The 26325-nt window shown below is 40.3% G+C and overlaps 1 protein-coding gene across 4 annotated transcripts in view; it reads left to right on the top strand.

Moving 5' to 3' along the window:
• Positions 1 to 25755, top strand: part of TMEM266 (transmembrane protein 266) — a 122172-nt gene extending 96417 nt beyond the window's left edge. For 3 of the 4 annotated variants that reach the window (XM_067534758.1, XM_067534757.1, XM_067534760.1), the window contains 3 exons: positions 5410 to 5599; positions 23453 to 23515; positions 24547 to 25755. In XM_067534758.1, the coding sequence (XP_067390859.1) occupies positions 5410 to 5599; positions 23453 to 23515; positions 24547 to 25157 (864 nt within the window). In that variant the 3' untranslated portion in view covers positions 25158 to 25755. The remainder of the gene's footprint in view (positions 1 to 5409; positions 5600 to 23452; positions 23516 to 24546) is intronic. The other variant, XM_067534759.1, reaches the window with a different exon arrangement.
• The last annotated feature ends 570 nt before the right edge of the window (positions 25756 to 26325 follow it).

Below are 26325 nucleotides of genomic sequence, written 5' to 3'. Positions count from 1 at the left end.
ATATCGGCCTCCGTCATTTTATCTGTTTATAAATAATGACCTAGTGCATTGCATTAAGTGTGGATATGCACTGTGATTCTTACTCTTTTGTTTACTGCCAAAGCATTACTAATTGTGTTAGAGCAGCATGTACGACGAATTTCGCAAAGGACAGATTAGTTTAATTCTCCCAACAATTTAGTAATGAGCTGTACCTCCAAAATTTACTATCTAGCTATGACTCCTTTTGTTAAATCCTTACAGAATGATTGAATAGTTTCAAAAGCCAATCAGAATTTGAAGGCAGTTTCTCTTAAATCAGGGTAACTACCAACCAAATCACAAGCTTTTAAAAAAAAAAAAAAAAGAAAAATCTTGAGGCGCTTAATGTTCTGTTTTAGAACTTGCTCAACCAGTGACATAATTGTTTGATACTATAGGCTGAAATGGTAATAAATACTATGTCCAGTATCACAACAGAAAAAAGGAATTCCCTAATCCCACAGAAAATGGCCTCAAATCCCTTTGCTTCAATAATGAGAGCACTAATACACATCAGTCATGCACAACACATTTATATTATGTACCTCAGCACATATAAATATGAAACGCATCATTATTATAGCAATTCATATATTAAATAATAATGGAGACATAATTAACAAATTGTCCACATTGAGTGAGTTTAAGTTTGGCCAATTCTTCCTTTTACCAGTTTCAAAAGAAGTATATGACCCAAATCCTATGAACGGTCCAGAGGTACAGCTGAAAAAAGTCCCATAAGTTTTGACTCTCAGTCAAAGGGACAACAAGATAAGTTCTACCAGGTCTAGAAAGAAATGTAATCTACCTGGTATTTTCAGAAATTACTGGAAACATGTTTTCTTTTAGATACATTTTTTCTTAGATTGTAAGATCTTAGGAGCGGGAACCATGTTTTCTAGTGGTTGGGGGAGAGAGTTCCCCCAGCACCTCGTACAATAGGATCCTGATTGCAGCCTTTGGGTTCTACCACAATATACATAGTTATAACAATCAGATAGATAAGCCCAAAAATTAAGACATTTTGGAAAGCCGTTGGAGACTTCATATGGGAGATAATAGGGTGTTAATGGTCAGATAACCTCTACACCACATAGCTGTCTCAATGAGGGACAATCCACTATTATGGACATACCTACTCCCCATTAACCGCATCCTATGTAACCCCTGCAATAAGTGATGTTCCCGAATTACTGATTGCTTGTACTGTTAACTGTCAAACCTATTACCCCCCCATCCAGGCTACCACAGATTATCCTTTCATTGTACTCCCTGACTCCCAACCAAACTCTGTGCCCACTGATAATCTGTACATTATACCTGGATGTCTACAAACTCTTCCGTTTAAACTCTGTACCTGACTATTTTTTTAAACCTTATCTTTAATAACATTTTTAAATTTATGATAAATTGTCCTGAAAACTCTGTATCTTATAAAAGCCATAAAGAATTGATCACTCATCTCCCCACTGCTGCGGTAATTATTACAACAAAGTGCTGGAAGAGGAATGACTGCCCTCTAAATCTATTGAGTGATATCAAAAAGTGTGGGAAATTCTGATGCTAGAATACTTAACTCATCAGGGTAGAGGGGAGAAGTGAAAAAGATAACTACCTACAAATCTGATAGAAATATTTGGAGTTTCCTGGAAGAGGGTCATCAACCGCCACCAAGCCAGATAGTTTGAGAACTTTCTCTGAATACTAAGGAAGAGAGAAACCCCTTCGATAGTCAGTTAAACTCAAACTAAAGATATTAAAATAAGGAAGATAGATAGGAGCCATCTCGCTACTAGTCATGTCCCTTATTTTTATTGGCCTGTTTATACTAGATAATAATAAATCCTATCACAGTATTCCAGCATCTTAAATGTCTTATCTTAAACATAAAATACAACAAAAAATTAGTTATGTAGTCTCTCTAGATGAATAAATGGATGTAACTAATTTTAAAATGATCTTTTGGGAGATCCCATTTGTGAGCTAAAATGATTAGAAGATGTCATGTATCATCCTTTATTTTTCCCTAAATATTTTACTAAATAACCATTTGTTTTTCACCGCAGTATTTGTTTATAATAGCATTAAATGATGATTTCTCCTCCCTGCTTTTCAAACATGCTAACTTAAATTAACTTAATTTTTTTTTGTTTTACAATCAATTTTGTTAAAAAATGTTTACATCTTATTTGCTATTGTCAGTAATCAGTTTAAGGGTTTGCATCTCAGCCTGCCAAACTGTATAGGTTACCTTACATAATGGACAAAGTGGGAGTATCATGAAGACCATTAATACAACACACTCACTATTCTGCCCTGGCAGTGCTATAGCAGACAAATGGTAGCGTTTTATGCCCATTTTCCACTGGTGTAAATGACTGCACAAGTTTCATGGCAGTGATGAACTGGAAGTTAGAAGCTGACAGTTCCAAATGGGGAAGAGAGCCTACCTCAACTGTTTACAGTTGGGTGGGTTTCAGTAAAATGTGAGTCATCAGTATTTCTGCTATTAGCTTCTGCTACATGTCTGCATCCTCCTGCTCAACACACACATATTCCATTGCAGTAAATAGAACTATGCCAGTTCACACCAGCTAAGCATCTGGTCCTCTAAGTGTATTCCCTAGACAGCCACTCTAATCCTTCGTGCTGGTCTTTAGCCCAGTGGAACCAGCAAAGAGGTAAAGGTAAAATCAGGACAGACAACCGGATCATATTTGCAAAGAGCAATAAAAAGGGATTCATGTCTCACTGTGGAAGTGTATCAGGCCTGTGTATGCTTATGCCTCAGAAACGGACCAAGGAAACTTTCCATACTGCCTCGGTGTCAAATAGAGATTTCTAAGGCAGATAAAACTAGATGCTTTGTAGATCTAAATACGTAGGTGTTCACTTCAAGAGGGCTGGCAGTGTGGTGTGTGGTTTTGTCCTTTGGCCATAAGATGGCAGTAAAACCACTTCTGTTTTTTTACTTTTTCAAAAGTATTGGGCTATTCACCTGCATTACTGTTGTTCATTATATTTGTGACTCCAGTTTCACTCACCAATTAGAGCTGCAATATGAATTTTTCCCATTTATGTTCTAAAGATTTGCTTTGAGGAAGTGGAATTGTCTGATGATTAGAGCACAGAAATGGGAGTTTAGAGATCTGGTTTCTATTTACATTTCTGCTACAGATTTGTAGTGTGACCTTTGGGTCAGTTGCTGTGCCTCACTTTCCACATGTTGTTTACTTATTGTAAATAGTTTAATCTTTTTGTTTTCTAAAACACCTTCAATCAAAAATGGCTTTTCTTTTCCAATCGGTTATGAACAAGATTAAAAGAAAAAGAACACCATCTGTACTAGAATTAAAGCTTTTTGGTCCAATTCTTATATGTCCTGGTGCTTTGGTTTCTGATGTTCAATGTTATTAATAAAGGGGGAGATTATCAAAGGCACTAAGGACTGTTTGTGCCTAACTCCCATTGAAAGTCAACAGGAGCTAGGAACCTAAGTGTCCTCCATGCCATTGTAAATCTTCCCCATAATCTGTTTCTTGCCTGTGGTTTGTATGATTTTTTTTAAAGATGAAATTTTGTGAGATTTTATTGCATTATTTTAGTACACATTCTTGTAAAGATTCAATATTGAAAGCTGAAATTCTGTTATCCACCTGCTCATTGTCGTATCTAATCGGGAAAACAGAGAGATCTATACAGGCAATGGATAGGTCAAGGGATTGGTAATGAAAGAGAAAACCTTTCATCTATAAATTGTTGGTTCATATCTGGCCCAAATTGGCATTTATGAAAAGTCATTGTCATCGTCTGGCTGTTGAAGTAGGAACTATTGTGAAAGGAGTTGGTGGTCCCAGTCCTGTTCTTTCTCAGTTGATAGGTAGCCACAAAACCCACTACTGTCATTATGTTTGTTGAAAGTTTCAGTGGAGAGCTCAACAATTGACAAGGGACAGAGACTAAATGACTCTCGCTCCTTACATGTGTGTCTTTCAGGCCAAGTGCCCCTCCCCATACTGTGGGTAGAAGACTTCAGTCTCCAGGGCTGCCAATCTGGTATCTTTTTCTTTTAGTACATGGGAAGCTTCTTTCCATTTCCCACACCAGTAATACATGAATCTCAACCTGGAAGAGCCCACTTCTCTCTATAAGTGACCACTAATCCAGTGTTCATACTAAATCAATGAGGATCATTGCTGTGATAGCCTGACAGTCTTGCTGAATCATGGCTTTTCGACAGAGAACTCAGTGAAATGTACACCATAGAATGAACTGAATTCTGCCTTACGTGGAATGAACTAGGACCACCACATCTATAATCTGACAGCAAAATGGATTTGAGCATCTCAGAGGGGAAAGCCACAACCATGTTCAGTTAGCTAATGTGCCGTTACACATAAGTTTTTAAGAGTTCAGTTGCTAATTTCCTTTCAGTTGTAAAAGTGTAGTGACAGGTGCATTACAAAGTGCACACCGTAATACTATCCTTTTGGTTGTGCAAAGCTTCTTTCAGACCTTTTTGTTAAGAGGCACCATGCATTAACCTATTACTTCACTAATTTTCTTTTCCCTCTCACGATGTACAATTAGAATTGCATTGGTCACCACCACACCTCTCCATCTTTTGAAAGAGTTGCCACCCAGGGCTGTCTTCCCTCGAAATTGTGGTGGCTTGGATGTGGGGGGTTGTAATGCAGAGGAAGGAGTCAGAAAATCCTCAGTCCTCAAATGAGGATTCAGAGAACCCCTCCTGCCAGAGGGAGCCATGTCAAACATCAGGAAATATGCTTGGTCTGTCAATGAGATTGCGACTCTGTATCTCTCAGTCACTGTCACTTTTATTTTAAACTGTGCAGTCCAACATGGGAGGTAGCCTATGCAAAAATAATAGTAATAATGGGTCAAATCCTGCCCTCCCCTCCCTGTAGTTCTAGAGGGCCCTGGCTGCAGCAGAACTGCTGGGGTTCAGTTGTTTGAGGGAGGAGGTCCTTGGGTGTAGTGGGGAGAATATCCTCCATGGAACTCATCAGTGCCAAGTCCAGATATTAGAACTGTGTGTCAACAGCAGGATTCAAGCTGAATGATTGTTGACGTGATTATACAGTGAAACCTGTGCTGGGTGTCACACTTTTAGTAGGCAATTATTTCTCTTAAGAAACTACCCCGAAGTTTGGAGGCATCTCCAAACCTAATGAATATAATTTCCCTCCACCTTTATTGGAATACCATCTTCAGCCAAGCAACCAATTTTTGTGGGTCTCACGAGTGACAGGCTTTGAATGAGCACCCAGCAATTCGGGCGCTGCTCTGAGCTCAGCGTCTCTGGGGATGGTGGTTTCCAGGCGGGTTTTGTTTGTAGCCAATCACTTGATGTTGTTTTTCCCCTAGTTTGAAATTAGGCAGTTGAGAGCCCACCTCGCTCAGCAAGATCTGGACCTCGCTGCTGAGAGAGAGGCTGCGCTGCAGGCACCCCACGTTCTGAGCAAACAGAGCAGCAATCGGTACAAGGTAGTGGCAACCGGAGACTCGGATGATGAGGCCACTGAAAATATCTCTGAGTTACGACCACCACCACGAGGTGAGTGCTGTGCTGCTGCTGTTACCTTACATGGAATTGCTGAATTCACTGAACACTCTCATTTTACAAGTGAATTGATTACATTCTCCGGAGGCTGCGTTTCCCCATTATGCAAGGAAGCCAGGTCTCCTTCAAAATGGCGGAAGATGTTCTGTTTGTGAACAAATTCTAGCCAGAGCCAATAAACTGGCCGTGGCAGAAAACAATTCTGATGCACTCCTTCATTGTTCTGGTGCCTATATCCGACACGCGCTCAAGTGCAACAGCAAGTCAGAATTGGCCAAAAAAATTCACTCCGTGATAAAAGCATGGAAATCAGGAGGGACATTGAAAAACGTTATCAGACTTGGGGCCACCCACATTTCTGTGATTTGAAGCAGGCCCAGGGCAGTTTTCAATTGATATCACATCTGCTGGTCTGTCTATGGAGCAGCCTGGTTTCAAAGTATTTTTATTAGTACTCAAATATTTACAGTGAAACACTCTTTATACGGGTATTTGTAGCAACAAATTAAATATGTTAGGTCACGTTTGTCCCTGGTGTAATCAGCACCATTACATCAGGGATTTATTTGACCTATTGTGCTAATGTGTCTGATTTTAGTCCCCAAACGCAAAATTACGCACCCTCACTTTGGTGCCTAATTTTAAACAAAAGTTTCCATAGAAACCTTGTGTCTTCTGTAGTATGCTGGGAGCTGCATAATATTCTGTGAACATTAATACTGGGTTAGCAAACAGTAAAAACAAAAAAAGTGTCCACTGTGCGGAAGTGGTGAAAAGCTGCAAACCTACAATAAATCAGGAGACCTACCTAGCCTTTACTGTAAAGGCTATAGAGGTTTCATGCTCACACCAGGAAAAAGGTATCTGTGAGACTAGCACTCTGACTTTCACATTAGTATGTCCCATAACCATGCACTGTTATATTGCTAATGAAGTAGGGTGATGCCGTGTGCCAGGTTGCTGAAATGGAATAAGTAATATGATCACCAAAAGCGCAGGGCTGCCTTTTCATGACATCAGCTGTGACTGTACAATTCACAGTGCACAGTTCTTGTTATGGAACCAGGCACCCGCCCCATACACTCAAAGGCATAGAATAGGGCGTTGTGATTGTTGGAGATACATCGGGTGTTCGAAGTGGCTGAGGTACCACTAGCTTTTTTATCCCATTGTGTGTTACAACAGTTCTATGGCCCTGGTCGTAAAAGAGAATCTGTACCTAGTTTTTGGAAGTCAGTATATTGCTAAAGAGTGTTGGTTTTCGGGAAGCAAGAGTATGAATATAAAGAGATAGCGAAGAAGGCAACTAAATTAACCTAGGAGAACACTTATCGGGGTTCATGTCATGCACCGTATGAGCCATTGCTGCAGTACATGACTCAGCCTACTGCTGTTACTATCATGCCACCACAACGCTCATTTTGTGACCGTCTTGCTGACAAGGTGGCAGCGGGGCGCGCTGATCTTTGAGACACACCAGTCCTCATGCTTATCCAGCGTGTCACCACATTGCCCAGCAGGGATATGCAAGTGGCCAGACACTTAAAGTGATGACGCTCAGTTTGTGATTTATATTCTCTTCATGGTCACAATGTGGCTCTGAAAGCTATCGATGACTTGGCTGCAAGACTGTGCTTGGATGAAAGCAGCTATGAAAATGGAGGTTGCAAGAACTGGAGCAATAGATACTGTGGGCAGAGCCCTGTTTTTCTTTTACATGTCTAAGCTGCAAAGCTACGGGGTGTGAGGGACTGGCCTGTGACTAGCGATATAAAACATTAAACGGTTCACCATTTAACCGGTAAGTATTAGTGGCACCATTTAGTGCATTAATTCAACGTTGCCTAATGTGGAGCAGTATGGTTGGGAATGTGCACATAAAAAATGCCACAGCAATACCAGCAAATATGTACCAATCACAGGCGCCAGCTCCTCCACCTTTCGCCGGTGCGTGCCAGCAGGGCGGGCAGGGACGGCTTGGGAGAGAGGTGGAGCTGGGGGGAAGAAGCGGAGCCTTGATCTTTGGCCAGCACCACCCCACGCTGGTTAGCTGCTGGGCAGTGAAGTGCTGCCCCTGAAAGGCGCTGCTGAAGCGGTGCCAGATCATTGGCCAGGCCAGCCTCTGTGGGGCAGATTGTTAACTTGTTAACCATTAAACGTTTAACCGATGTAGTTTTAGCAGTTTAAATGGGTACCGTTTTAAATGATATTTTACATCCGTATTTGTAACCAGTAGGTCTGTGAACAGTTCTGTTGGCATAGAACAAGATAGGTGAAGGGGACTGTGGCGTACCAGCAGATCTATTAGCTGAGGTCCCCTCCTAGCATTCCAGGGAGTGCTAGACTGGAACCTTTCCTAGCTGATTCTCTGGTAGTAGAGGCTCTCTGTTATCTGTACAATACAGGGCAGGGTTGTTAGGAGAATAAAATGAATGGTTCTCAGATTTAGCAGAGCTGGGATTTGGTTATGGCTCTTGGGCTCAAGTGATACGGTCAGACCTTGTAGCCCTCACAGACTGAGGTTCCCACCTCATTGCATCCTCTGTCCCCCTTGCAGGGGGAAAGGTGCTGGAGTAAGAGAACGCTAAGTCCTCAGGGGTCTAACCCATATGGGTTATATGGTAAGGAGCCCTGTAACCAGGCACCAGTTCCGGGTTATATAATCAGGAGCCCTGGAACCTCTGTGCTGAGCCGGGGACCAATTCAGATCAATTCATGTGCCCACAGCTGGGCACCCAGTGACCATGCCAGTGAAGACCAAAAAGTCAGTATCTTCAATGCAGAGCTATTGTTTATTGAAAAGCAGGTATCACAGATGAATAGAAAGGACTCTCCTTAGTAAGCCTCAGTTTCCCAAGCATAAACCCTCAGTAACTATGCTGGCCCCACACAGTATCCTGATTAGCAAGCAAAGCGTGATAGCTACCACTCCTAGGTGACGACTGTCTTTTTATTCTTCAGGTTCCCTCAGGTCCTTGGTCTATTTTCTGAGTCCATCGTAGTGGGGTCTTGGCTACCCCGAGGCCCTCTAATCTACGATCCCTCGGAGCAGGGTCTAGGTTACCCCGAGGATCCCTGGTCTTAATCCTTCTTCTGTCCAACAATATCACTGGTCCTCTTAGATATATGAGATATAGATAGAAAAGCTAGATACCATGTGATCTTCCCAGTCCTTATACCCTCTTCCCAAAGAAGTCACATGTCCCCAAAATATGCTTTGCCAGCGAAGAATGTGGCATACTCCAATTCATTCATAATTTGGGAGTGGGCTGCAGGGATTGGCTGATAATCACTTATCATGGACTACTCCCCTCCAGCCACCTGATGTCACGTCATTCTATAGGGTCAGTTGACCCAAGTCAGCTCGTCCCAGATTCGCCGTTACATGCCCCCATATCTACACACCAGGCAAACTGGCCGTTGGCTGACTGTGACCATTGGTCTTCCACATTAGCATAGCTGTTTACACAGGATCTGGACAAACATTTGTGACACACACTGATGCCAAGTGCAAGTTTGGCCTTTACAGTGATTTTCCACAGTCTAGTGCTATGAGGCCCTGCTCCCAGAATCCTCTAGCACTCAGGCTCACCAAACTTGTCCATTGTGATACTATATAGTGATTCAGCACCGTCCCAAGACTCTGCACTGGAGCCAATTAAATGCCTGATATAGGAGAATATGGGTGTTGGGCAGGTAGCATCCTTCCCTAGTATTAAAGTTTAATAAAAATTGGGGCCTGCTACTTAATTCTATGCATGGGTCTGTCCTCATTTTGCCACTGTATCCACATCAATGACTATTTGAGCTTTCAAATTGTATTTAGAAAAAGCAAAAAGTGTTTGTATCCTGCTTCATAAATGTATTTCCTCCTTTTTGTAAGATGTCAGAGGTTTCCTCAGGAGGAAACTTTATAATTTATGCAAGCATTCCTTGAGGGTTACATTTGGATCTGAAGAAAGTTGTGTATGGTATAAATACGATTGCTGAAATAATAGTGCTTTTGAGATTCATCTAAAAAACGGTTCAGCTATATATGTCCTAAACTTTATGTTACCACAAACACACATTATTTGTATCTCCTTATAGGATACCAGTCATTCATACTATAAGGCAGACACAATCAAGAGAATTAATTTCTGAATTCAAATAGGTTGCAGTGTGTCTTATAGATACCAATGATTGTTACTGAAATCTTGAAAGTGTACATTTAGCAAATAATAAAAATATTTGCTATTTTACATGTTCTATTCCTGAATATCATATTGTTATGTTAGATTTAAGTGGCCTTGTTGGAAATCTACAGTTAATCTCTGGTGTCAAGTAATCAACTGAAAATGTAAAGGAAAGAGTTTCATTCTGAATGATGAGTTCCAGAGGGGTAGCCGTGTTAGTTTGTTTTTAGCAAATTTAGCAAATTTATTTGGGCATAAGTTTTTGTGGGCAGATGCATTCAGCGAAGTGGGTTTCTGCCCATGAAAGCTTATGCCCAAATAAATTTGTTAGTCTTTAAGGTGCCACAGAACTCTCGCTATTATGAATGATACATTGTATACAAAAAATCTATGTTAAAATAACATTTCAAGTGTTTGACTTTGTAACCTAAAGTTGGAAACATCATTTTGATGTTTCCCTGTGCACTGAATGAAGCAGGGGTCTTATGGGAAAAATAGGATGTGATGATGTCATTAGAAACTGTATCATAATGCATACACAGAAGGGGGTCAAATTAATGTTGCATGGGCAATGGTAAATCTGACATTTCCAATCTTTCAACTTTGCAACCTTATAGAACGTTATTTTAATGCTGCCAAATAATTTCCTGAGCAACACAATAGCAGTTTTGATAGAATATATCAGCAAAATCTGAATGTAATTTCTTGGAATAAAGAAAGGGCACTTCAATAACTCAAAGTGCTACTGCAGTTGGGGCATCCCATCCATCCAGCATGGGCAGGGAAATCCAGTTATCCCAGATCCCTTGTTTTTCCCACACAGACCAGTAAACCTTCTACATACTAGGGCAGATGATGCCCATATACTGTGCATTCTTGCCCCTTTTCGCACCCCAAAACAGCACTTGTTCTGCTGAATGCAGGGCCTTCTTCAATCCTTTGTCCGGAGCAGTAAGCCCACAGTTTTTTTTCTGTACATTGATTGTGCTACTTTGGCCCAAGGGTTGTACGTTGTAAACTTTCTTTGAGTCAAACAGTCTTAGGAATCATTTTATTTACATCTTCTCCCAACTGTGCCCCTCTTCATTAAATTCTCTGTCTTGTCAGAACCACTTTTGATCAGATATCAATACATTTGGGTAGTTCATCTCATGGCATCTAGGAGCTATGAAGAATACATGGGAATGCCTATAGCAGCTGAAGTAGGGAATGGTATGAATAGTACAATACTGTGACAAACCTAAGATCTTTCCAGGTTTGGGGGGCTCTGAATTCTGCCAAGCCAATGGGCTTTGGTTGGCTAAAGAACCTGGTGCATGAGAAAATGTGGTATTCCCTCCAAAGCTAATCTTATTTCCCTCGTTTCATAAGGAACAATGGAAACATTCACTATGAACTACTTTACCATGAAGGGTTACAGAATAAAAAAGCATTCAGACTTCTGCTCATTTCCCTGCATGTGACTTTTATGGACAGTGCATAAGTTAAAGCCCCTCAGGGGCAGCTTTAGCTTGCACTGTGGTATTTACACTGGATTTTGTGCAGCCATTTTCAGCAGCGTTCAATAAAATACGTCAGGTAACTTGAATCACATGTTACACACAGCACCTCAGAGACACAAACTTCCTCAAGGACATACGGTACATACATACCCCAGGAGAATGCTCTATGCACTGACAACTTGGGTTTATTTCAATGTACATTTTCGCATTGGTTTTGTTATTGCACAACCGTTTCTTACCTTTCTTTGTTTCTAAAGTGAATTAATTGCAGGTAGCCCTGTAGGAGAGTGAAGTGCTCTGTCCATGCCACGGAAGCATTCCAAAATGGTCCTGCCGACATGCCTCATGCTTGTTTTGGAAGGACCACTTTTGTGAGGTGACAGCTTTTTCTGGCCTCCATAGCAGAATCAGTCTTATGCTAAGTCTGTAAATAACAGACCAATTGTTTAATTGGCGTGTTTTGGCATCTGCACTTACGAGAATTCTACTGTGGTAACAATAGCTGTGTGGAAAGTGTACTAATGTAGGATATCTTTTGGGGCCAGTTTGGCCAAGAGAGGCAGGAAACATTTCCTCTTAAACTTATCCTGAGTGTAGACTTTAGTAAAATTTTTTCCAACACATAGATCTGTAAAGCAGACAAATATGGAGGCTAAAAAAATGACTTTAATATGTAAACAATAGGGTGCCCTTATCAATAACAATAAAGGATGAATATCAACAAAAGAGTGCAAACTAATAATATGAGCACGAGAGTAGGAGCTAGGAATTACAGAGTCCAGCTCTGACATTGCCAGTCTCTCTGTATGATGCATTTTCTCCAAATGTAAAATGAGAATAATAATACTTACCTGTTTTACAGGAGTGTTGTGAGAATTAACAGGGTGGTTTGTAAAGAGTTGAGGAAGAAAACTGCTATAAATAAATGCTAAGTGTGGTAGTAAGTCATTCTGAGGAATCACATGGACGTTCTTTACCTAATCGTGAAAGAAATATTCTAGATATTACCTTCTTTCCTCTCTTTCTCCTAGAAAAAGAGCAGTGATGCAATAGCAAAAATTATTCTAATTGTTCATCTCTAGATTATAAAGGAAGTTTTTCTTGTCAAGTTCTTGACTCATACAATATGTGACTGGTAATGGTCAGAATAACATCTACTGTTTTCTGTTTAGTTTTGCTCCTGCACAAATCATTTTTAAAGCTTGAGATACAAAGTTCCATGCTTCAGGGAATGCCAAGTTCACAGTGCCCCCTTATAACCATTAATACTTCCTTCCAAAATTTATTATTCTTTAATCTGTCCCATAATATGTGAATTACAGTCCCTGGTGGAAATTCCATATTTTTCTGCATATATCATTTCAGTCTTTGAAATTCTACAATACTGGCATAGTTTAAAATTAATACACAGCCCTAGGCTAGGAGAACAGAATCCCAGCTCTGTTACTTTGCATTGCAGAAGGGTTATTTTAGCTATTTTGGGACAAATTTCCATTTTTATGGGGTTGGCAATGAAGTTTTACTTTTGGGGAAAAGGTAATACTGCTGCAGTGTATGAGCATGTTTAGTGAAAATTGAAGCTTCCTGTACCCATTGATACCTACTTTTATGTATGTCTTTATCAAATCAACTAAAGAAAATGGCATTAGCTAGATATGAAGAATTCCAGTGCTTTAAAGGGACTCCATTAGGATTATTCTCAAGCAGGCAGAAAAGTTAAAGCAGTACAGTGGAAATGGATTTCACTAATTGCAGCTGATAGTGGTAATTCAGTTATATGAATCAAATTTGGTTTTCAAATAGCCAGTTCCCTTTGGTGCTTGTATGTTTCTTTGTCCTCATCCATATGACTTGATGGAAGCTTTGTTTGTAAAGAACAATAGGAGATTACTTAATTGTTTTTTTAAAGCCAGGAAAGAAGCATACACCTTTTGAGCTGACAGGTAGACCTAATGATATCTTGATTACACTACACTAGCACACTAAAATGTCTTATTAGATCTCGTTCTGTCCATGCAAGACTGAGAGTTTGGCTTTTCTATATGTGTCTGATTTTTAGAACACACGGTGTTTCTTGGATCCACATGCAGTGGTTGCTCACAAGAGTGGGTAGGAGTCATCCAAACCAATCCTTAAAACAGAACCTCCACACATATTGTGTGTAGTGATTGAAATGTGTATTAACAATATTAAGGGGAAGATACCCTTTGCATTTCCAGAAGCAGTGAACATTTGATTCTCTGCACAAAGTTAAACCACCTTGCCTCAAGACTGTGGCTGCTTTGCAAGTGTGTAGTAGTCAAGTAAAGTTACTTCCAGGGGGAATTAAGTTCAAACCAGGATTCTGCAGTCATAGGGCCTGATTTACAGAGCTAATGAGCCAACTGAAATAAAAGGGAACTGCAGACAAAGTGTAACTTGGAGCCCTATGTGGAGGGAACCGAGGATGAAATTTTTCAGAAGTGACTTGAAAGCACACATCCTACTGAAAATCGTTTTAAGAATTAAAATCTAGTGGGACTTCAGCACCACAGGCTTTTCCCTGCAGTATAGACTCATCCTTGGGCACTTTTGAAGACCCCAGCCCTAACCAAAAAAACCAGCCTTCTGGTCAGTGACTAGTGGTGTTGGCATGATATAGCAATCACTGGTTTTCTGAATCAAGGTATATTTTTTATTTTTCAATTTTTAACATATTCTTGTCAAAGATGTTACTGGGCATCTCGACCTCATTTACAGCAGATTCCAATGACACATTGACTAAATCAACACACAGTGTTCTTGAAGATTTATACGCTAAAACTGGGGCCAAAGTCACCCTTAAAATCATCTGCTGCCATTTTTAGAGGTTTTTTGTTACAGTAATATCTGCTGATAAAGGAAGAGCCAGTGTGTCTCAGGATTTCCCAAACCAACTACCCCTCTACATCTCAGGTGTATTTCTGACTGTGAATCATACTGATTCTCTTTCTCTTGTCTCCTGTGGCTACTAACGTCGACATTTCTTCCAGATGGAAGCAGCAGACCCTCCCAAATTCTCATGCACACAGCCAGTCTCTGCAGTGATTGCATATTTGTGTGAATGGGAAAGTCTTGTGAACCATGCAGCAATCACTAATGTGAGAATTTGCTTTTGCACAGAAAACAGGAGGAAGTCTGCCAGCCACCCACCCTTGTCCCATTGACAGATGTGTTCCATGTCACTAGAGTGAAAGAGAGACTTGGTAGTGGCACCAAGGTAGGGACTGAAATTCCACTCAAGTCATCTTGTTCAAACCCATTAGGATGAACAGTACAGTGCAGAGGAGAGGGCATTGACATTACCCTATTGATGTTTGGCTGTAGGTGACTTCATAACAGATTGATGAAATCAACATTTGCTTGGAAATGGGGTCAGTTCCAGAGTTCAGGAAAAGGGAGAATTCAGATGGTTAAGATCAGAAAGTTCTGAGGTACCAAAGGTGAATTGTAAATAAGTAACACAGTATCAGAGTACGTGCATTTCTGCAGTGCCAGCAGCATAGTTTCTAGGCATTTCTGTGTAAGTTTGTTGATTGCATGAAGGCTGCAATTTTCTGAAGTGCTCAGTGTTGGCCCAAATCTGCTCCCACTGAAGTCAGTGGTAAAACTCCCCTTGTCTTCAGTGGGAGCAGAATTAGGTCAACACGGAGTACTTTTGAAAAATCCCACCTGGAATGCCCCCTAAATGTGAGCCCCTCTCCTGCACAGCTTCTTGTCCGAAGGGTCACATTCCAAGGAGGATCATGCTCCTCCCTAAAGACAATGCATGCAGGAAGAGATGGGTGTCTCACCATGTCCTGCAGATTATATGACTGATTCATCGCAGGCTTCAGTGGAAAGGTATTTCATAGCCAAGGACACTGCACAAAGACAGTTCTGCCCCAACCACTTATGAGGGGTATCCTGAGCTCTGTCCACTGAAGTCCTTGTTGCCCACAGCTGCTCTTCTGAGGCACAGAATGAGAGGCAAACAGAGGTAGGGGAGTCCTAAACAGTGTTTGTAGGTGAGGCTCAGGATCTTGAACTAGAGAGGCAACGATTATAAAGTGCGAAGCACCCATGTGTCATAAGGGAATGAAGCATATGAAGCTGCAGTGTCTTTGGGGAAACTCACTTTTGTGGGTTGGCAGTATGATCTCTAAAAGTCATATTAGATCAAAAGCTTTATTTTAATGTGGGTTTGTTTAAATCATGTATGCACTAGGGTACATATCAGTCTGCTTTCTTACTGTATGGCAGCATCATACTAACCCTCTTCTCTGTTTGCATGGGAACTCAAGGCGAGGATTGATAGAGAGCACCAGGGGCCAAAGACAGCATAGCCCAATGCTTCTCACAGCCCTTAATTCTAGAAATACACAGGTGAGCAGTGGGGGTCCCATGTGAAAACTGAGACTTGATTATATAATCCTGTGATCCACATGAATTAATTGTCACATGAAAAGCAGAAAAGATTAAGGAATAAGGAAAAAAGGAATAAGGAGCCTTTTGCAGGACAGAAACATTAATATGGAGCTCCTACCCCTTCTTTATTCCTCTAGCCCTGAGCCACTGTCTCACCATTAGCATCATGGCAAATCCCAAAGGGATTGTAGATCAAGTGTCACACAGATTGATCTCCGGGTAGGTCCGTAAAAGGGTGAGGCAGGATGTTCCGTCTGTGTCCATCATTGACGATCTTATCACCCCACTGAGCCTCTTGGCGCTCATATGACTGCTGGCCATCTAGCAGCATTCCTTGGTAAACACGTTTCGTCATTTGTTATTCTTCCATTCTAATAATGTCTGTACCAAGAAAACTGCCAGAACCAAATGAGTGCTGATAGGGGCAGTTACTGGTTTCAGTGACAAAATATCCTCATTGCTGATCTTGTGCTGCCATATGGGAGAGCTGATGAAGATGATGAGAATCAAAAATGGCCATGCACCACTGTTCAGCCTCAGCACCCTCCTTTCACTGGCATACATAAAGTTATTATAATTGTGTTTGTGGAGCTCCACAGCGTTGTAGCAATCTTAATGGCACGACATCTCCACAGAGGCCACTGATGGGCCCAAAACATGGCAGCAGCTGCTGCTATGTGCATCCACATCTTTCAAGCATCCTCTGCCACTGTCTTGGATGCTTCCCAAGTTTTTTGACAGTTGCCACCTCTTCAGTGTCCTGTTTGAACAGGTTAATGCTGAGCTGGTTGTAATCTGGAGTTAGAGGCTGCTTGGTGGTAAAGGCCCTGGACTTAGTTTTATCCACATTAATAGCCACACAAATGCGTGCTGCTGCTTGGCCAACCAGCTGCAACGATTTAGTGAACTGAGCCAACAGGACAATGTCCAAGTTGCCAGACAGCTTTCCATTTTGAATGGCTTATTGCCCTCAAAGTATGAGAGACTCTGTTATCTGATGAGGAATGACATTTAAGTCATCGGTGCTGACTGCAGTCAGCTCAGTGCTGGGTCCTCAACCCTTCAAACATCAAGCATGGATCAGCGAGCCACTGTCTAGTCTCACAGTAAAACAATTAGCTGTAATGGAACCTGAAATTTTTGAATATGGTTATATTATCCAGAGAGCCTGCTAACGTAGATAATAAAAGAGAGCCAAAATCCTGAGGCAATAATGAAGTTAGGCCGTTTCTTATCAGAGCTGATATACCAGTGACAACCCTCTATTAAAACAATAGGGAAAATTATACTGAAAAAGCACAGAAATCTGCTTTTGGGTTTCCAGTTGAAATATATGCAGTCACATTTGTTATCACTTTGAATTTGCTTTTGAAATGGTTTTTAGTTACCAGGTTTCAAATTTGACAGGTTCCAGTCCTAACATGACAAGGAATGTACTGAACAGTGGCTCAGCAGCCTTTGTTGCTGCACTTATGTAGTCATTTTCCTCTATCGTGGTTTTTCTTTTCATAAGTTTCTAAATGCTACTGGTACTCAAGGGGAAAGATATCAGTGCCAGATACCAGTGATGGAGCTGCAAGATCTCATTCTTAAGAAACCTCAGAGTAAAGATTATTTCCTAGTGGGCAGTGTGGCTGAACAGTGAGAGGTAATAACGTTGTATCACTCCACTCTAAAGACTCATGACCTCACAGAGATTCTGCAACTTAAGAAAGAATAACTCCCCGGTCCAGGAAATTCAACTCCGACAGACAGAAGTTGGCAGAATCAGTGGCAATAAAAAAATGAAATAAAATGCTTTTTAATAATCAAATATTTCAAAGTAACATGAAGAAACTTCTTTTAGAAAAAAGACTCAAAATCATAAAGATGTACAAACGGTATTTATTGCATGCAGAGGATTTGCAGGCTCATACACTGGGGTCATTGATGAAACAATTGCTACAGTCACTATGGAGGGATTAGAGGACTAGAAGAGGAATCAGCCTTGATGGACAGAATGGCATTTATGTGTTCCACCAAATTTATTATGTTTTTATAGGTTCAGGAGAGAGAGATTACTTTATCATCCCATGGGTTGGAAGGGACTTATTCCAAATAGTTTATTATTCCCAGGAAAATTTCAGTTTATATTCTTTATTTTTACAGAAAAAACAGGCAGACTATTTGGAACTCTTCATAAAACATTCTCCAGTTGCTGTGTGATTGTTCCTGACTAAGAGTCCCGCATTTTTCAAAGGCAAGATTTTGGGTAGCAGGCTAAATTGCTAGCCTCATTCCTCCCTGAAGAGAAGGGATAAGCCGGGCTTTATAACGCACACAGCAGCTCAGGCAGCTGACCCACAGAAAATGGTTGACTGTAAATTCAGGGAAAAAGGTTATTTCAGCTTTCATAAGAGGTAGGGTGTTAACCCCAGTGTCTTGGCTAAACTCCAGTTTGGATAATTATCTTCCTTCCTACTGAAATTTTCCCTGTAGTCTTAGTTGGATTCAATATTAGTCTTCACTTCCTATCCTGAATTGTTGTATAGTGTTGAATGCTGTTACACAGCTGCCACATCCATCTAGCAGTCACATTTCACTGGTAGGTGAAGTGATCCCTTGTATCTAATTTTGTCTGGGTCAACATTGATTTACACCCCAATCCGTTGAGCAGTATTGTGCCATAGACAGTAGTGTATCCTACCTTCTCCTTTCCAGGCCCTGCACTTCTCCTTACCACATACCACAGTTTCTGATCCACTGAGAAATGTGAAATCATCATCTTCACTTGCTGAATGTGCAGATAAATTGGGGTTCCGATGGGTAAGAGAGATCCTGATCTCATGGCTTTTATTAACAATATTGCTGCTTGTTTAAAAATTAAACAAGCTCCAGTCCCTATATAGAAATGCTTTGATTCCTTTAGGCATATCAAACTAGAAAGGAGACCAAGGTGGGACTCTAATCAAAACTATTAGAGTCCAACGTCCATGACCATGTTTCCAAGGTCACCATCTCCAATGTCTGAGAGGAAAATTATATTTTTCCTTGCTTTTCAGGCCATCAGCTTAGACTAGGGAATGAGATTGGCTTTGTGGAAGAGAATTTGGAGGCCACATCACTGTATCTCATAAAGATCCAAGCTATCTAAGAAAAGAGAAAATAGTCTTATATCTCCTGGATTTTCTGAGTTGTCCATGGAATAAAATCAAAAGAAAATTCTGCCCATGAAGAGGAGGCAGGATGAATCAATATGGAATTTGAGAGAAGAGAACTATATAGAATTTTAGATGATATAAACAATCTGCCCTCTCCCAAAAGCTGTTTTCCCCTCCTTGTATATACTGACATCCTTCCTACAGTTTTAGTTATGTTCTTGATCCAATTTCAATTTAACATGATAAAGCACAGGGACATTTTTATCTGATTTTAAATCACTGTGGTCTGCCTTTATGGTGCTATATTGTGTTGCATAAATAATATAGTTTTTTTAATACACATAACAATCAAAAGTTTCCAATTTTATTTTTTAAAAATCCTTGAGTACAACAGAATGGAAGTTAATAATGAATAATACAATTTGAGATAATTTGAGTTTATTATAACCTATTGCTTCTAAAGCAATTGAGATTCCCATAAGATTAAAAAACAGTTTAATTGCCAGTTTGCTTCAATATAATCATCCAGTGCTCGCGTCATGCCCGATATGTGTATCCTCATGTTGCTCGGTCATAGTGCTTTATTGCAGAGGCGTCACAAGTCAAAAAGCTAGGAAATGTTATGCTCACTAATAACAATGTAAATGGAAATAATAAAGCCAATCAAGTCTCACACTCTGTAGTGTAGGCTGGATTGTCTGCCATGGTTGATAGAATTTTTCCCTCCATGTACAGCACTGCCCAGTTAGCTAAGTGCATTATGGGAGACTTCCTTTGGTGCATCAGATATTGGCCGTTGCCCAGGTCAAGGTGCTGGACTAATTGAACTAATGGTGTCCAAGTCAATATGACAAATCTTACATTGATTTGTTTGAAAACTATTCATTCACACATCATAAATGTTATGTCGATTGATTTACAAATTCTTGGATTGACACACACAAGAAATCTGGAAGGAGTTCTGATGTCCACTATGAGTTTTGACATACAGAACCAAAAGCAGACAAGTATCTGTTTATTTCAGGGTAGGCTATGTGACCTTTCTCATTATAATGAATCCCAACATAATAGTTTCTCTATCTTAAGTCAGCTCTGAAGTGGAATCAAATGTTGCTCCAGGAACACAATTGGTTTCTGTGACATATAGAAAATTTAGTGAGAACTTTAAATTGATCAACGCTCTATTATCTGCACCTCCTGATGCTCGCACCAGAAAGTTATCTATACACCTGAAAATTGCATGCTAGATCTATAATGTGTACATATACTAGCTGTGAAGGTTGTGGCATTTATAGTATAAATTATGAATGACTGAAATGAAGTGTATTTTAAGAGCAGATAGCTGAAAAGCATTGCAATGTACTCCTAATCCAGTAGTATTGCCTTGAGCTACTCTGAGGCCTCTTTTTAAACTCAGACATTAGCACAAAGCACACCTCTGACTGCAGGCATTTAAAGATCAACAGGGGCCATAAAAGCTTTTAAGATCCAATGAAACCAGGAAAACAACCACGTTCCCTTTCAGTGTCAAGTTAGATTGCCATCTTATGAGTGCAGCTATTTCAGGTACAGAGTGCTTAGTGGTTTGAGTCTTGTTGTGTGGAGAAAGTGTTCCACAGAAAACATCTGTTTCTTTCACCTGTAAACCACAATGTGCTGTGAAAAGGCAGGACTGTAGCCACAGAGACCCAAGGGGATGTGGGAAATCTGGCTCATAGGGATGCATGGTTTTCTGAAACATGGTATCAGAAAGAGCACTTAAAAGAAGAGGATGCTTTTAAAGCATATGATACACCACAAATTGGATAGATCAGGTTGCTTTGAAGCTAGAAGTTCTTCCTGGATTCTCTCTTTATTTTCATAACAATAATAGTTCAGTTCTGCTCAAAAATCATGACAGAATATGTGTATATTTTCCATATTTTGCAGCTACTGTAAAATTCTCATTGTTTTACCATAAGATAATTATTTCTTGGTGGGGGAAAAAAATCCTTTAACAGTCATCTACTGTATGGAAAACAGAACTTCTTTAGTGACTATAAAATGCACAGAACAGCTGGTCTTCTTTTTGTTAGGGCCCTTGTAACACAGTGTACAGCCTAAATTCAGATGCAGATTTTATATATGTGGTTACATCCTATGGCCAGATCCTCAGCTGGTGTCAGTGTCAGAGCTCAGGCGAAGTCAATAAAGAACTTACACCTCCAATGACCTGGCCCTTACTTCTTTCCGAAAATAATTAACATTGCATAAATAAGGGGTCAGATCATCAGCTGGTATAAATTAACATTGCTTACACCAATGGAGCGCTGTGGATTTACACCAGCTCAGAATCTAGCCCGAAGGCTGTTGCCATTTTGGATTGTTGTTCGTTATCTCAAGCATTTCAAGCATTGTGCTCTTCTGAGGCATAACTTGCATTGGTTTTGATAAATTCTGGAACAATCTTGTGTTCTTTTGATTTATCAGGTGATCAATGTGGCATAGTGTAGTTTCTTTCCCCCACCTAAATTCCCTGTTCTGCTTATATGAACATACTGGGTATAGTGTAGCATTTTTATTAGTTAACTCTGTATCAGAGCCAACAAGTTAACATCCAGAGTGAGGGAAAAGAGGCCAGAAACAGAGCGAAGCTTCCAGAGGGAAAGATTAAAAATCATCAAAATGTAGTGTGAGAACAGGTTTAAAAAAAGAAATTACCAGTGGAACCGAGAGAGCGCAAGGAGCACATGGTTAGCATCCCAGAATTCTGAAAAAGGTGGCAACTTAAATAACAGTGCCCCTAAGTAAAAGCTAAGACTTGCAAGTCAGATCCCCCATGCGAGAGAAGCTTCTAGAGGTATTGATCACTCACAGATTAAGGGAATGGCTGCAGATTGGTAAGAAATGGTCAGCATGGAGTCACAAGCGGGAGGCCATGATTAATAGGTAAGACTAAAGTAACATGACACAAGAGTACCATTGCTGTTCCAAAGCCATAGTGAATCAGTCCCTTGATAAAGAGTGTGCAGGTGGAAGGAGATTGCTCACTAATGTAACTTCAGACAGCAGATTTAGAATATTTTTATTCCTTGGTACAAAAGGCTCAGATCTCAGCAGGATTGATAATAACTTTTGTCATTCTAAAGTAGATCAGATGGGTGTGTGGGTCAAGGCTCTGTATGGACATTAAAAATCCCGTGGCATGTTTTATAGGAATAAGGAGTTGCCAAGGTTAAAATTTACCCTCTTCCTCTGTTTTTGTTCTGTGTCAGCTGACTGCCCCAGAATTGGCTACATTGTATTACCGTAAATGTATGATTTGCTTACCATTTCAGGAGCACCTGTGCAAATCAGGCCATTTATTTAGGTGCCTAGCTTTAGACAATTAATTTTGAGCATGTTGGCCCCAAAACTCAGCATTTATCCATGGTGTAACCCCTCTGAAGTAAGCAGAGCTACTCTCTAGATGAATGAGGCCTCTATAGTCTAGACATTCTGGATAGTAATGTGACAATACAGTAGAAAAAGGAAACACCCTTAGATAATACGTAATTCCTTGGATTTATTTTGCTATGTTAACTGAGTCCTTTTTTTTCAGCCATATATCACGGCACAGAAGTAACTGTTCCCAGCTCATTTCCTTTTATCCTTAATAAATCTGTGTTCATGGCATTCATTTAATCTGACTTGGTAGAATACCTACAGGTTGTATATGTTGTTTAATCTTAGGGGGAAGGATGGCTTTTGTCACTAAGACACAGGACTGGGAGCTAGGATATAGCGTTTTGCCTCTGAATCTGCCACAATCTTTTTCTGTGCCCTTGGGAAAATTTCCTTTGGTTTTCCCAGTGTGTAAACTGAGGATAATAATATGCAGCTGTTCCACAGGGTTGCTGTGCTTATTGCTGTTTGTAAGACACTTTGAGATCCCTGAATGCAACTCTATAGTAGTACAAACCACAATTTTGTAGCATACGCTTTCAGATTAATTACAGTAACACCATACAATATGTGCAGACTTCTGATGTAAGCCTTTTCAGTAAGGAAATGCTCAGCGGCACATAGACATCAAGGAAGGTAACCTACCGAGTTAAATGTCCAAACAGCTTAGGATCCTTTGAGAGTCAAGCCCCAAACTGAACATTATTGTCATTTTAAATCAATGACCATTGATTGCAAAGAATGCCATTAATTTTACTTTGTGGTGCGAGAAATTTCCCACAAGACTGAACCGTCTATCTCATTTAAATGATGGCATTGCCATTCTTCATATGCGAAGGCTTGAATTAGATGAATAAAATATTTAGAATTTGGATTAGGAACCTTGTGTTTTGTCTTTCTAGAACCACTTCTTAGGAGTCTTCCATTTGCTGCCATATAAAGAAACTTAGAAATTGCTCATTAAGAAATTGGCCCGAAAATCCTTATCCAGGCCAAACTCCCATTTATCCTTAGTGCCAAAGGAGGGGCTGCAAGATCAGGCTTGTTGTGAGACTGCTTTCAAAGACACTATTACATGTCTGAAATCAGCTTATCACAATATGTGAGGTATTTCAACCATCTGGATTAGAAAAATTAACCAAATAAATGGTTTTCTAATGGCATTCCCTCTTACTCTTCCAGAGGACATAGTCAAGGATGATATGAACAACTACATCAGTCAATATTACAATGAGCCTAGCAGTGGTAAGTTTTCTTTAAAGATTTAGATTGAAACTGAATTTCAGAATGTCAGACATTCGTAACTGCTGTATTTGCATTGAATGACATAGAACAAGCAAGACTGAGCAATTAAGTAGATCAGCCTGGGAAATTAAACCAATCTCTGAACCTATCTTATTGTCCACGAAAGTTGATATCAAGGCGATAGTCTCTAAATGATAAGGGACTTAAGCTTGCTCCCACGGACGTCAACCCTAATGGTTTCAAGATTCAGGTGTGCTTTTCTCCTGGAGTAAGTTATCCAGTCAATGAAGTGGTTCAAATGGCCATGGAAAAGAAACCTATGGAGGAAATAAATGAATAGAAAATGAATTGGACATTAACTTAGACAAACCCCATGCTGGGAACCTTTTAGAAGGTGAAACTGAATGAAAGATAAGAAAACTCAACGCCAGTCAACACTGACATATGAGCAGTAATATTGCATCGTACTTCAAATGGATTTCTTTACTTGGAGTTGAATTGTAGCCGCTAAAGGGTCATAGGATATCATTATGCACTGCACTGTACGGCTTTCATACATGGATACACAGTAGTTTGGATTTTAAAAGGTACGCAGTAAAGCAGTTCACTTGATTCTTTGTGCCAATTTGGTTAACAAAAATACTGTCGCTGATGTGGTGTTTTTATATTCCACTTTAAAAAAATTTATTCTCAAATGTGTTTAAAAATAATCAGGAGTATTTCAGTCCATAATGGGACACTTGTGAATACAGCGTTTTTGGATACACATATTAAAACGGTAAGCTCTTTGCTGCAGGGCCTGTCTTTTTTTGGTCTGTATTTGTACACTACCTAGCACAATAGGTTCCTGGTTTCTGAACAGGGCTCCTGGGTTCAACAGAAAATACAAATAAAAAATAATATTTCTATGAATATAATCAGCTCTCACCACTTATTAAACCATTTTACATGAAAAAGTGCTGTCTGGACTATCTTCACAGATTCCAGAAGCAAGCCTTTTTCAAGTGACATTTCTATTATTTTACTTGCAGACAGCGGAGTTCCTGAAGCTGGCATTTGTGTCATTACCACAGCAGCCATTGACGTACACCACCCCAACATATCTTCCGACCTGTTCACAGTGGAAGTGCCCATGAAGATAGAAAATCATGGCACTTCTGTAAGCGTCACTTCAGGCAGTGCCTCCAGATCTACAGACAGCTCTGTAACCAGAGCCCAGAGTGACAGCAGCCAAATCTTTGGCTCTTCCACAGACTGCAGTACAACCCGGGAGGAATCCTCTGAATACTGCCCTTTAGACAGGGCTGGGAATGCAAAACATGATCAGATTGATCCTGCAAGGCATAGGGTCAACAATGCAGTAGTTCAGGAACTGTTATCGTCGTTGTCAGAGGATTCTTGCTTGACACAAAAAGGATTAGATCCAGTCAACCTTAAATTCCCTAGTCCAGCAGGGTCTACCAAAGCCAGTCCTGAGCTGGAACACAGAGTGAACATTTACAACAAGAAGAACCAGGAGAGCTTTGATGTGCTCCAGATCAAGCCCGTTATTCACTTTCAGCAAAATGCCTCCGTGATCAATGAAAAGTACAGATCTTTGGAATCCAAAGAGCAAAAGTTGAACACGGTCCCAGATTCATAGTTCTCCACAGCGGTAGGAAAAGACAGGGGACATTGTAGAGCTTTAATGGCGCCCTCAGAACAATCACTGGCTGGATAGCTTGAATAAATTGAGTATTCATGAAATGCATGAGTTCTGAGAGCCAACATGAATCCATGACATTTTTAGCTTCAGAGGTCCTCAGGCCAGGCCCTGGATGAAGAGAAAGCATTCTGTATTACAAAACAATGACCTCAAAGATGTACAGATTCTTAATCTTGGTTTTGTGAGGTTTTTTTTAAAAAATACAACCACCATTTTTATGGAACTCTGAACAGCCTTCTATCAGGTCAAGCTTCAGCAGGGTATGGCCCACGCAGATGTAAACTTCTCCTTCTAAGATTTCTTACTGTCCCTTTGTCCATGACGACAGCTGTAAACCCCTTTGTACAAATACTGCAATTATTTTTGTTCTTGCCAAAACAGATTAAAGGAAAAAAGTGTGATCTGTTTTTATTTTAGCATGAACTCTTTAGAAACAATATTTTGGAAAAGAAAATATCGTTTTCACCTCCGAGTCAACACGAGTGAAAAATGGACATTTTGCAAATTCATTTTTAATTAAAAAACAAACAAAATAGATGTTCATTCCGTGTTTTTATTCACAGATTTAGAGGTAGGCTAGATTCTGCGATAGTTTGTCTTTAAATCTTTCATTTTGGAAAATATTTTAATCATTTACATTTGACTCAAGAGTTTAATGAAGTAGCATATTGAACTCACTTGAATGTACAGTGACTATTGAAAGTGGACACAAACATTTTTTATAATCACAATAACTTTTAAGGCAGTTCAGCTACTTAAGACAATTTGAGATTAATGCTAAGGTACTCTCCTAACCCAATAGTACTTAGCAGTACCTGTAGAGCCTTTGGCCCAGATCCTCAGCTGTGGCTGAGGAGTGCACAGTACAACTCAGGAGTGTGTGCCAAAGTAGCTGGGCCAGCTGCATGCTCAGCTTATGCCCAGGGATAAGTTAGAAGAGCCAGAAGGCTGCTTGCTTTAACTTGTGCTGACTGCCAATAGCCTCAGGAGGCCAATATGGTGGCCAGACCTCTGTTCCCCAGCTGCATACCATCTAAAGCCACAGAGCGAAGGATGGCATAAGAACCAGTACACCAGTTGTATGCCATTAGCAGATCCCCCTGCA

This window comes from Emydura macquarii, unplaced genomic scaffold (genome assembly GCF_026122565.2).
Source record: "Emydura macquarii macquarii isolate MOO-44397 ecotype Brisbane River unplaced genomic scaffold, CSIRO-AGI_Emac_v2 contig_3451, whole genome shotgun sequence".
NCBI lineage: Eukaryota > Metazoa > Chordata > Testudines > Chelidae > Emydura > Emydura macquarii.
This window is presented reverse-complemented; position numbering and strand designations above follow the sequence as displayed.